The sequence below is a fragment of the Synchiropus splendidus genome, chromosome 1 (genome assembly GCF_027744825.2).
Source record: "Synchiropus splendidus isolate RoL2022-P1 chromosome 1, RoL_Sspl_1.0, whole genome shotgun sequence".
NCBI lineage: Eukaryota > Metazoa > Chordata > Actinopteri > Syngnathiformes > Callionymidae > Synchiropus > Synchiropus splendidus.
The window spans coordinates 43,851,108-43,863,903 of NC_071334.1; the positions used below are offsets into that span (position 1 = coordinate 43,851,108).

The 12,796-nt window shown below is 43.4% G+C and overlaps 1 protein-coding gene across 1 annotated transcript; it reads right to left on the reverse strand.

Annotated features, from left to right (window-relative positions):
* glis3 (GLIS family zinc finger 3) lies at positions 1–12,227 on the reverse strand. The gene is made up of 8 exons (XM_053869624.1): positions 11,903–12,227; positions 10,319–10,481; positions 9,146–10,253; positions 5,192–5,353; positions 5,018–5,128; positions 1,527–1,665; positions 1,378–1,441; positions 1–157 (listed from the first exon to the last, which is right to left on the reverse strand). Exons 1-8 carry the CDS (start codon positions 12,225–12,227, stop codon positions 1–3), a joined length of 2,229 nt encoding a protein of 742 aa, XP_053725599.1.
* Between the last annotated feature and the right edge of the window lie 569 nt (positions 12,228–12,796).

Below are 12,796 nucleotides of genomic sequence, written 5' to 3' on the forward strand. Positions count from 1 at the left end.
TCATGTAGCACCTGTGTTCTGCTTTGTCAAATCAGCTTCATGGATAGGGTTCATCTTCTGTGCTGCTGTCCCAACGGGAGCATGTGGTGGACCAGTGGACAAGTTGGGCATGCGGTGGTCCCTGGTGAAGAGCTGCTGAGGGGAGGGTTCAACAAACCTGTAAAGCATCAGAAATATTTAAAGGGCTACATTTGTATGAACATGCATGTCTGCTCCCTTTCCTCTGCCCACCTTGCCAGAACGACCGCATGTGGACAATATTTAATCCGGTATTTAAATATAGGGGGGCACAAAATAATTTCATTTGAAGCTTTAATGAGAGAACGTGAGTTATGAGGAGATATCTATCATTTAACATGCATTGATGGTATAACTGGTGTCATTCCGGAAGGGGCTGTATGTGGCCACAAGGTCGCACAAATGCCTGAGCTCACAGCTGACACACCACGTCCCTTCTGGACTTTTAAATTGTATTCTATCCAGACTTACCGATTCATTGATTGTATTCCTTGCTGGCTCACGTCTGTGACTATAGATATATATAGAGCAGTCAAACCGAGGGCTGCAGAAGGTGGTCTGCTCTGAGCTGCAGAAATCCTTTACTACTGTCTGAGGTGTTTGTGGCAAACGTTCTCCTCATGCCCCCAGCATCTCTCATCTAAAACCAGTCCACAACCTGTGCCTGACAGAATTAGTCAGGAGGACACGATTCGGAACCAACACGCTAAAACACGCATCCCCACCCCTGCAGATCCTTGAACACATGCCAGTGCTTGTATTGAATTCCCCACCAATTATCTTTCCCTCCTTTTGTTTTTATGATTTATCCTGATCATAAAGAAGAATATCACTTGCCCTTGCAATTTCCTGGACACTATTGAAGAAATGTTTGGAGTAATGTGAATCAATGAGCATTAATTCACGTCACATTCTCGAAATGATAATACATACTCAATCAGTCATTTGTCTAGTATGATACAAAATAAATACAAATTAAACAGCCACAATAGTGATGTGGATGATTTCAGAAATGCATTAAATTAGATCATCTCAGCCTTATAATCTTCAAGTGACTCATTTAAGCAGAACTTCACACTCCCTCTCATCGTCATCATGTAACTTCACATCCAGTATATTTATATATTTTATATTTACATTTGTTCTAAGTCTCACTAAACCCCATCTCTTTGTTGTTATCAATCCAACCACCGACGACTGTTGGCTATTTTACAGTCTCAGTTAAGTGCAAGGTTGTCAATCATTTGAATTGAATGGCGCATGAATTGCATGTTTGTCTCATTTCAAGGCACAAGGTACTTTCAAAGTCATACATTTTCCGAGGGTTTGCATCCTTTCATTAGAGAAATTCATTATTACCTGTAGTTGGGTGGAAAGGAGGAGGGCAGTTGAGGATGACTGGTGGCTTCTCCCTGAGGAGAAACTGTTCAACAGAAAACAGATAGTTATAGCTAATAACGTTCCATTGAAGTTTACGTGACCACGGACACTACTTATCCTAAACGTACCGGTGTACAGCTTGTGAGAGGCTCTGGCAGGTGTTTTTGTGTTTTCAATGGTCAATGATGGAGGAAAAACAGGCTGCAGGGGCTGGATGGTTAAACACTCGGTCAGAGTCTCCTGGGCCGCGATCTCTGTGGATTTCATCTTGAGAAGACACAGATATGATTGAACTTATATATTTTTTGTATTTTATATTACTGTACACACAAATGTTGACATGGCAGCGACTCTTCTCTGCTTTCAATATCCACTCCAAAGTAGCACTTTGCAAGGTCGGACTGGTCTTAAGGAGGCCCACACACAATGAAGAAAATTGAGCTGTTTTTGTCCCGATATTGATCCTTCCCGACCAAGAAAAGGTCCAATTATTGCAAGATTATCCTATCAGAGTATACAGAGTTTTTGGAAGGAAACAATTTTGATATCACTCAGTCTGAGGCTGACATTGAAAACAGTTTGCCATAGAGGCATACTGTAAAAGAAAAAACTATTCAGTGTAACCCAAAGTTTGGGATGGGACTAAATTCAATTATTATTATTATTATTATTTTTTATCTGTTGACATCCTTCCTCATCTCTCAAGCAACAATGATGATGGATGAGCATCGTTGCTTGTACAGTGTCTGCAACTATTTCCACATTTTTTTTTTCATTCCCAGCAAGCAGTGTTTGACCTTGCCTCCACCAAGCGCCCCCAGACCCAGTGAAGCAACGCACCAGTAGCGACTGCTTGTGGACAACAAATGTACATGCTGTCAATTGTAACATTGAATTGATGGCAGTAAAAATGCTAGTTTTTAGTCATTGGAAGTACATCTTGTGCCCATCTGCATCCACCCTCATCTGATCTCAGATGAAAAATATCAGAACATCCTCATATGTGCGGTGCCCTTTAGAACCATAGTGGGTCTGATATCTTGGAAATGGAAGCAATTCATTGCTAACTGGGCTGGGTAACGGAAGCAAGAAGTCAGTGTATAAATAATCTAAATACATAAAGCTTGATAGCACAACAGCAGAAACTACTACCCTCATTTGTTTGTAGAACTCTGTCGATAGTAAAGTCATCCGCATGATTTTTGTGGTCTAGAACTTGGGCTTGAATGTGGACAAAAGTCAAGGCTGGTGCAAAGGAGAGTGCAGGCAGGATGAAGTGGGTGGACGTCTGTGATAGGAGAGCAGCAGCAAGAGTGAGAGGGAAGATCATTAGTGAGGCCTGCACTGATGTGTGAACGCTGGACATGCCACATATGTGAAATGTGGTCAGTCAAACTCCATAACTATGTCATAAAAAGCACCGGTTCACTGCAGTACAGGTTGTTTGGCTGTCTACTAGTCACCAACTCGATTAACCAGTTTACTAGCTGGTATATGACGTGTACTAACCACGGCAACATGTGTCCAATTGTAGCACCAAAAATGAAACAAAAAAGTTTTATTGAGTCAACATGGAAAATGAACCGCGACATCTTCACTCAGTAAAGTTTTGGGGTTCAATTGTATGAGTGAGTGACAGTGCTCTGCCACGTCAGTGAGCAGTGGCGCTCCACTCAGGACGTAGTGGAATGAGGAGGAAGTTTTTCACATTGGTGACATGAATCCAGGGTCTGTGTCCTCGTAGCTCCATGGTTTTGAACTGCTCCATTTAGTTATCAGCTAGAACTGCAAGGATCCAGAGCTGTGCGTTATCGGTATACAGTTCAAGTTCTTCAAACTCAACTACTAAACTTTTGGACTGGTCTCTCAGTTGAGCATGTTCCTCTAAGAATCTCTGTGATTCTCAGAGAGAGACGTGATGTGTTCAAGCAGCCACCGTAACTTAAAGACACTTTGGTAAACCTTGAACCTGCACCCAAGTATCTAGATGGAGTTTAGATGGCGGCCTAACGGTAGCTGTCACAACCCTATCTGGCTCGTCGCTATCTCACTGCAAAGTGTTGGAATCTTCCTCAAGATGTCCATGCGTGGTGGACGTGGTGCCACTGTAGAAAAGGCATGTTCCCAATTGTGCATCTAACTTCAGTGTTTGATGTGTAGATTGTGTAATGTTGCCGTACTTCAGATGATCCCAATGCATCTGCCATTTCTAGCATCGTGCTTGTGCATGCGCTCAGAATAGAGCAATGACGGTGTAGTTTGTCTTCGCTTTTATTCAAACATCTGAGAACTGCTAAGGGATAATAGAATAGGGATTTCTTTTTAAATCATTGTTGACTAGCTTGTTCCTAATTAATGTGACACATTAAACTGTGGTGAGTCATTTAAGTGGAACCTTAATTTAACAAATTAAACTTTTTCCTTTTTTCCTTTTTGTATTGTCGGGTAAGTCCTGCTAAACGCTCTTCTAAATCCAATGTATGTTGTTTTGTGGTGGAATATTTTGCTTAAAAATATACTGTATATCATCAAGGTGTGTCTATAGCTCAAATAAAATCAATAAAATACAATAAAAATAAATGAAACAAGTGTGTTCTGAGTAAACAATGGCACATATTAAATCTCTCTGAGTGTCTCATCAAACCTCTGTCACATTGTGGGCATCTTTGGCAACTGGTGCTTTTTTTAGCTGTTTGAAATTCCGACAGTATCTATGGTGACGCGCGTGTGAACAAATTACCAGGAGAAATTAGCAGCAGTGCTGAAGAAGAAAACTTTCTGAAGAGAAGGTCATGACTGTGACAAACAAATTAAATGAAAAAAAAAAAACAAAAGCATCTATAACTGGCAATGAAAGGCTTCTGTAAATGGATTCAGTCAGTGGTGAATTTGTTCTTTAAGGAGGGAAGCAATCGGCTTTTGTGACAGGTGGCACGTTGTCACTCTTTACCATCGTCTGATCTTATTTCTCACAATAAGAAACGTGTTTAGGTAGAGTGGATTATGGGAAGAGTTAAAGACGAACAAACGTTGACCGGCTTTAGTTGGGTCACCCAAACTTGTTGTGCAGTACGTTACTATCACCATAGTACCGTACAGTACGGTACTATCACTAGAGTCTGACAGATGTGTTCAAGGACTCAAGAGCGAAATGAAATATGACTCGAAAGAATCACAAGACTTTGCTCGCTGATGCAAATTAGCAGTTACTGACATACATGTAACAAACCTAACTATCACAATGCTAGGTGAGAGAACAACACGATTGCCGTCTGCAACATTGTAACCCAAGAGGTCACACAAATAAATTGGCCCTTTCTGTCTTTTGACACTTTCTCGCCTTGTTCTGTCACTTTTCTCACCACTGATCATGACATATCTAATAATCTTTAGTTGTGATCATCACATGCTTAAATGGATCTGCTCTGATGAATAAGCACAACTGGAAGAGAGTAGTGACCAATTTGATGTTCCAAAATGTTGTGAGCTGTAGAGAACAGGCAGGTTTCACAAAGAGGGAAGGGACTGGTATCTGCTAAGGACTAGATTAGGTGCATGTAGTTAGTTTGTGTGGTTCAGACTAGTGTTTTGCCTGAAACAACACTTGAATATTTCCTACCTTCTTTCGTGTCTGTCTCTCTTTGGTGGAGTGGGACTTCACATGCTTCCGCAAGGAGCTGGGGTCAGTGTACCGCTTTTCACATCCTGGTATCTGGCATGCGTATGGCTTCTGTGACAGTTGAAGAGAACAACCGATTCATACATTTTCTTGAGCTTCTGAAACAAGACTCACCGTGTCTAGATGTGTCCTCTGGTGTTTGGCTCTATCGCTGGAGTTGCTGAAGGCTTTGTTGCATCCGGGGTGCTGGCACGTGTATGGTTTCTCGCCCGTGTGGCTGCGCTGGTGAATCTTAAGGTTTTCCAGCCGAGAGAAAGCCTTCTTGCAGCCCTCAAACTATAAGAAGAAAAGAGGATGATTTTGAGGGTCAGCTATACCACACACGTGAGCAGGTAATTTATCCCTGGGGATGTGAGAACACCTAAGAGAATGTATGAGGTTCCAAGTATTGCAGGAAAACAAGCAATACACTAGCGAGTTCCTCTGCTCTCTACTGAAGTGCAACATGACTTCCAAAATATGATTTCTGTTTTGACAGTCTGTTTTAGAGTTCCATGTCAACAGTATCCATGTCATGTCTGCTTTAAAACTTTGCTATACCCAGAGCTGTGTACCATCGGGACCTTTAGAAGCGAATTATCTCCTGATATATTTGAAAATATAACAGTTTGCTGTGAGTGGGAGTGAGGGCGTAAAGAGAAGATTGAAGAGGCTTTGGTGAAACGCTGCTTGATGGGAATATAAACCACTATAACAAGCAGGTCCAGTGTGCTCACTTTCATTCACCAGCTAAAGGGACAAAATCCAGACTAATGTTGAGGAAATGAGGTTCACTTTGATATAATTATGTAAAAATATAATAATAATAATAATAATAATAATAATAATAATAATAATCCAATCCAATCCAATCCAATCCAAAAAGAGATTTTTTTAACGTTTCTTATTCAATATTATTATTATATTTGCAGTAGTCGCCAGCAGGGGTCAGTGTGTACACATGTATTGTTTCTGCTTCCAGCAGCCGGTATGGTCTCAATTAAAAAGAAAAAAAATGTAATATGCTTCCACGACATTTGCATGAAACTAAAACAGAAGCATTGTGTGACAAGATCCAAACACTAATTCTACAGTAATCCAGCTCAAGAAAACAGCTGCTGAGTCGTAGCTCTGCTGTGATGCTGCAGCTCCAACATGTGAGAGCTATTTCCGTATAAGGAGCAGGGATCTCTTCTCTTCCTCTTGGCAGGGGGTCGAGAGAGATCCTGACTAAGCCTTATGAGGCCAACAGATCAACCATGGCTGCCTGTGTTATTCATACACCGGTGCCGAATTCCTCACATTCCAATATCTCTCAACCATCACAGGAAAAATTTGAATGTTAATTATTTACTGGTGACATTTTCCCCATTCCACACATTCCTGCAAAAACTGCCGGAAAAACATTGATCGTGGTTGAGCAACATAACGCTCTTCAAGTCAACCTTCAAAGAAAAAAAGAACGAGCCAATATGAGCAGAGAAACAGCGAGTGCTGCTCGACAGAGCTGAAGTCACTGAGTCGCTCTCTCAGTCTTATGAAGCCCATGTAATGCATGGTGCTTAGTCAACAGTGGGGGACCGTCAGGCTCAAAAGAGAGCAGCATGGTTCCTTGGTGTAGAGCAGAGTTTCAGCCTAAGCCCGTACATCATATTAATAACATAGTATATTCAAAGGCAACCATATACACACAGGCGTACAGTGGATCCCTTGAAGTCAGCCTTGTTCTAGAGCTGGTGGTCTGAGGTTTGTCAATTTTCAGCTCAACGTTATGGTGAAAAACAGTGAGTGTTTTTTTTAGATTTTTATCTTAAGACGTTTTTAGTGAAGGTTGTGACCACTGAGGACGAAGGTCGTGTTTTTGCTGTCTGTCAGTCTGTCCACAAAATAACCTGAAAAATGATGGACTGATGGACCATGCAGTTCCTGGAACCCCTTACCCCCCCTCCGAACCCATTTGAATTTCAGCATCATTTCAGAAGTCGAAAAGGGCAGCAGAGTGGAGCTACGGTTAGCACTGCTGCCTCTCAGCAAGAAGGTTCAGGGTTTGAGACCTTTCTGGGTGGAGTTTGCATGTTCTCCCTGTGCCTGCGTGGGTTTTCTCCTGCAGCACCAAGACATGACTGACACCAGGTCGGTTGGTCACTGTAAAATCCCCCCTAGCTGTGTCTGAGTGGGTGAATGGTGTGTGCTCTGCAATGGCCTGGCGACCTGTCCAGGGTGTATTCCTGGGGTAGGTTCCTGAACAGCTGGTTAACAGGCGATGTATGTTATGGCATCAATATTATTTCAAATAGTGGTGAAAAATCCTAGTATGGTTGGAAACCAGTTGCTTGGCTCTTTTAGTGTCATTATTTCATCTGTGTTGTACTTAAAGCGTCACCAAATAACAAAAGATGAAGATTATAACTGAAGCCAGGAACATGTTTTTGTTTTTTGTCTGAAACACTCAACTACATTGGTGTTTTCAGACTACAGCATCTCATTGTTCGTAACTTGTACAGAATAAGCCAATCACAAGCACAGGTTTGTTAGCAAAGCAACACCACTGCTTGATAAATACAACTTCCATCCACACGGCGCTGAAATTAGCTGGAAAATAAACAGACACTGCTGGCAGAGAGTGGCATTAAACGGTGTTCATAAATCATAATTGACTGACGGCTTAAAAATTACTGATGGAATCTGTTGTTTGGGTGTGAAGCTGGGTTCTCAATTCAACGACCATATGTTTAAATCACCGTGACAGACTCAAACAGACTGTGTGAGCTGAGGGCAGCCTAACAAACTGTTCAATCATCATCAACCTGCTGATGCAATGGCAGGAGCAAGTCTGAGCCTGCCTTGTTCTGTCTGCGAGCAGAGCTGCGCTGTTGTTCTGCTGCCCTCTCTCTATTATTCCTCCTGTCGTGCCGTCGCTAATCATTGGCCAGACAAATGATGAAAATATAAAAATATGATCAGTATGGAATGAAGCGCTTCCCTGGTCTGAGGGTCTCAAGGTTTCGCTGAAGATGTTTACTGTTAGAACAGTTCTATTCAGGCCAGTCTGGGCTTATTTTGATGTCATGACATGAAAGAGTTGGCCCTGGCACCCACCATCATCCATAAATGATAAATCGTGACCCAAACCAAGAAACAAAATTATATATATTCAAGACTTAAACGCACTGTTTGAGTCTAACATATAATTATCTATAATTCCACCATATACTATAATAACGTTGCTGACCCATTGAAGCCACCGTCATGACTCACTTTCAGTGACCAAGCCTTCTATCGTCCATCAAGAGGATCTGATGTTTTGGCTCTGACTACTATTTTGAGTGGTTAAACAATAACACGGTGCCCTGACACATCCAGCACTTGCAGCTTCCTAGCAACCGGCAGCAACTCATGAGTAAGTATTGTGGTACGAAAGGTCGACCGCAGGTATGCATGTGGTTAATAATCCACCTGTGGAAAGCCTCGAATGAAGCCTGTCTCGCCAAACACGGATCAGCGATCCACGTCGTCTATTAAGTGCTCATTCACCAAAATAGGTCAGCAAAAGCTTTTCTATGCTTTAAGGTGTGGCACAAAGAAGCTCAGGTTTGAACAGAATCTCTAGTCTAATCTGATCAGCCTGTTCAGGAATACTTCTGTTGTGAAAACCTATTTGTCTGAACACAAACCAAAGTGCAATACCTTCCATATCCACACCGGAAAATGGTCATGTTGCCAATTAATTATAAATAAATAATAATAAATGACTTACACAAAACTTACATTTCAAATATATTAAGCTAATTCTATTCACAGGAATCTTACGTAGACTGTTGGTGTGTAAGATCAGAGGTTAAATGTATTGGTTCAAATCCCATTTGCTTTGAATTCCCTATCACACCAAAACATATAGCTCACGTCACAAAGGCTTCCAGAAAGGGCCAATAACTCAAGCCAAGACTAAGTCCATTGAAAGGCCGTTTTCGTCTTAGGAGTCGGCCTTTTGTATGGGCCAGTCCTGCGCCTTCTGATGCAGCCAGGCTGCCGTGTACGACGAAAATGGCGCCTCAGTGGGCTGGCAGAGATGTAAGAAAGAACGAGTACCGTGCATTTATTGGGTTTCTCTCCTGAGTGGACCCTCATGTGGATAAGGAGCTTGTAACGCGCATTGAAGGGCCGACGCTTTCGGGGGCAGTCTGTCCAGTAACATGTGAAGTCCTCCACTTTCCTCTGGATAAGGTGCAGTTTCTCTATGTGCCTGACCAGCTCCTCCTTATGGTCGTATAGAGCACTGCAGTCTAACCATCGACACAAATGGCCCTCGCCGTCCTCCAACTCTCCTTCTTCTTCCTCCAACATGGGCACCTGTGGTAGAAAGCTGACCCCATGCCTCGTATGAGCCGAATGAAGCTGGCTTAGATCTTGGCACCCTGTTTTGCCGTGACACCTGGATATGTGGATGTGCCGGTGGGAGTGGTAGGGTGGTGGATTTCCCAGCAGGGCAGAAGTTTCATCAATCGTTGTCAGAGCCGCAGGGTGCAAGGACACAGATGGAAATGCTTTAGCTTGGCTCCAGGCTCCAAACATGTTCCCTCGATTATTTTCTTCAGGAAGATGCTGCTGCTCCACCACCATGTTTGCCATCTGACTTTCCAGTCCTCCTTGTTCTTCAAGCGTTTGCATCTGCTCACATCCAACCAGGGAGAGACCATGTGATGAAGCATGAGGGTGGGTCTGTGTGAAGTAGCTGCCTTTTACTCCCAGAAAGTGACCATATCCTTCAGGCTGGACAGGTGAGCGTGTGGCCAGCGAGGTAGGAGAGTTGTGGCAGCCATTGATATACGCCACAAGTGAGGTAGGTGAAGTGCGTATGATGGAGTTAAAGTCAACTCCCATCACATCAGACAAAGGTGACACAGAGAGAGCTCTTTTCTTAGCATGACTTTGCTGTGGACTTCCAGCGTCGCCTGCAAACAGGTACGATGGCAGGGAGGCGGACGTTCCTCCAGATGTGGTGGTCCCAGACATGGCTGTAGCAGGAGGATAGCTGAGCTGCTCGCCTCCCTCGCTGGCCTGTGTAGAACATGCTGGATGTCCCACTGGGGGAAGGATGCGGTAGCCAAACGGCCAGTCATGTTTGCCGCTGAACACTGACTGGGTGTCAAAAAGACTGAGTGTTGTGGATGCCAGAGACTCTCTGGACAGCAAAGATCTGAAACACAAGCCTAGTTAAAAATGTATCCAATCCTCTAGGCCCTTACTAGCAACAAAACTTACCTGGCGTCAGTAGGAGGGGCCTGTGCACCAAAAGGATTTGGTATGGAATGTGTCACTGCAGTCGGTGCTTGGTGGCTGACATTTGTTGTGGGACTGTTATTAGCCACTGTTGCATCAGCAGGCCGACCGAAAACTTGGATCTCTGCTCGTGATGCAGTGGAGCCTGTTACAAAAAGCAAAATTAATTCAAAGCACCGGCAGTTCGTTACGTTTTTAAGATCTTTCAGCACATTTCAACCCACACACAGTAGCGCTGCTGGGCAAACACTAATTATTTCTCTTACATTTCCATTTGTATTTTTCTTGGAGCCAAATCGAAAATAATGAACACACACACACACACACGCACAGGTTTGTGGCACTATCTTTGTGGGCACTGCTCAATGACCTATGCTCTCTCTAGCCTCTCACCCTTAACATAACATTCCAAAACAAATAAAACTTGTCTGTTGGCAGGGGAATTCAAAACATATTCATCATAAATTCTGGACTCTAGTTTTAGTCCTTGCGGTCTCACCCTGTGACCTGTACAACAGCTCGGCTACTTCATGGATTTTTTCAGGGAAACGTGCTTCATGCCGCCAAAATATTGAGCCTCGTCACTTCTAAACCAATGAAGTGACTGGCATTTATTTACCTTGATGCGCGTTTCCGCCCATTTGTCCGCCGCTCCACCAACACAGCCGCTCTCCTGAAGGGCCGGAGGCGAGAGGCAGCAGCTGAGACCGGCTGTGGAGGTGGAACCTCGGACCTTGAAGGCGATGACCGCTCATTTTTAGGTGCGTTCATGTAAATTAAAGATGTGACCATTGGTGGTGCAATGTCGAGTGTGTTTCATGAGTCAGTCTCCATGTTGGAGCCCATTTTCAAAACTAGTTTAGAAGTAATCCTCATGCATTTTTAAGACGGATGCGCAGAAATCACTGACCTTCCTAAAGCATGGACAGCACGGCTTGTAGACCAGTGTGACCTATGTATGAGCAATCTATTTCCCATATAAAATTTAGTGGGTGGGGCTTATATTCCGGTGCACTCTATGGATCAGAATTAGCGGGAAATTGTTCAAGTTTTGAAGCAATAATCACACGCATGGCTTCTCACTGCTGCTGCTCATGCACCATGTTCCGTTCGGCAAGCAAATAAAAACATGTTGTTCACGTTCATCCGCCATTGTTTTATGGTTGCTAGACAAGGTGGCGACAGTTGTAGCTCAGTAGTACCATTAGGCTTGAGTCTCCCTGCTGGTGATCATGTATCATGGAAGTTTTTATACTCTTGAATTAGCTCAAAGATTGAACCGTTTCAGTGCGTCTGAATTGATCAGCACAGTATATTTACAGTAGATTTGTCAACGGTCCCGTCAGGCCTCTGTTAATAAGTCGTCTGCTCTACTGCTCTTCCCACATTTTGGCTGGTTTGCTTCAAGTGGGGTTAATTATCAGTGACAGAGCCAGAGATCAGCAAACTAAAGAGTGCAAACTATACCTAGAGAATTCGAGATAGCATGTGTGTGACAAAGTGTGTGACTTTCAAATATGAGTGCAATGACTTGACCCTGATACATTTTCACTCAGTGAGTGTTACCTTCTGTGTGGCTGAGGGTGCTTCTTGACCGTGGGAGAGGAGCAGGCGCCGCCTGGCGTGGCTTGGCTCCGTGTTTTCCGTTAGTTAGCGCCGTTCTGTGGAGGCTCAAAGTTGGCAGGATGGTTTGCATATTGCTTTGTTTTCCCGCTCGCACCTGCTGGACGCCCCCCCCTTTTGCTCTCTCTGTAACAAATGGGCTCTGCTGAGTGTGTTGGGGCGAAGACCCGGGTATCCTGACGGACTTGGACCGATGTCCCCTGATAAGACTCAGAGATGGAGACACACTTGATGGGGTCACCAGCAGCTGACAGCCCTTTTCACTCATGTTTGGAAGCTTTCCTTAGCTTCATATGGTAACAGAGTTTGTCTTTAACCAAGACTGAAAAGGAAAATAGAATAAGCATATAACAAGGGCATTGATGGATAGCCAATGTTGCTGTATATGTTTATGCACAAGAAAAAAAATGTACAGGTACATCCAGAAATATCATAATATTATTGATGAAATGCTCTCAAATAAGGTGTCTCAAAAGAATCCCAACAGTTTTAAGCTCATTTGCTCACTCATAACAGCTTTAGTTAGCTACAATGTAATAGCTGAAAAATAGGCACCATAAAGATGCATAACCGAATGGAGGTTGAAGTCTGACTAACAACACTAAATAATAAATTACAGTTGTCAGTGTTGGTGAAGGTGTGTTCACTTACCTGACGTTTTTTTGACGAACTTTTCCTTGAGTGCGTAAAGTCCTCTCCTTCTCCGTGACTGTTTGGGTGGTTGTGAGCTGGAAGGTCACGTCTCTCATACTTTCAGTCCCGTCCCACCTCACCGCTCTCTTCCGCTAACTTTTTTTCTGCTGTTGTTTCCTTTGCAGAGCTATTTGTGAATGGTAT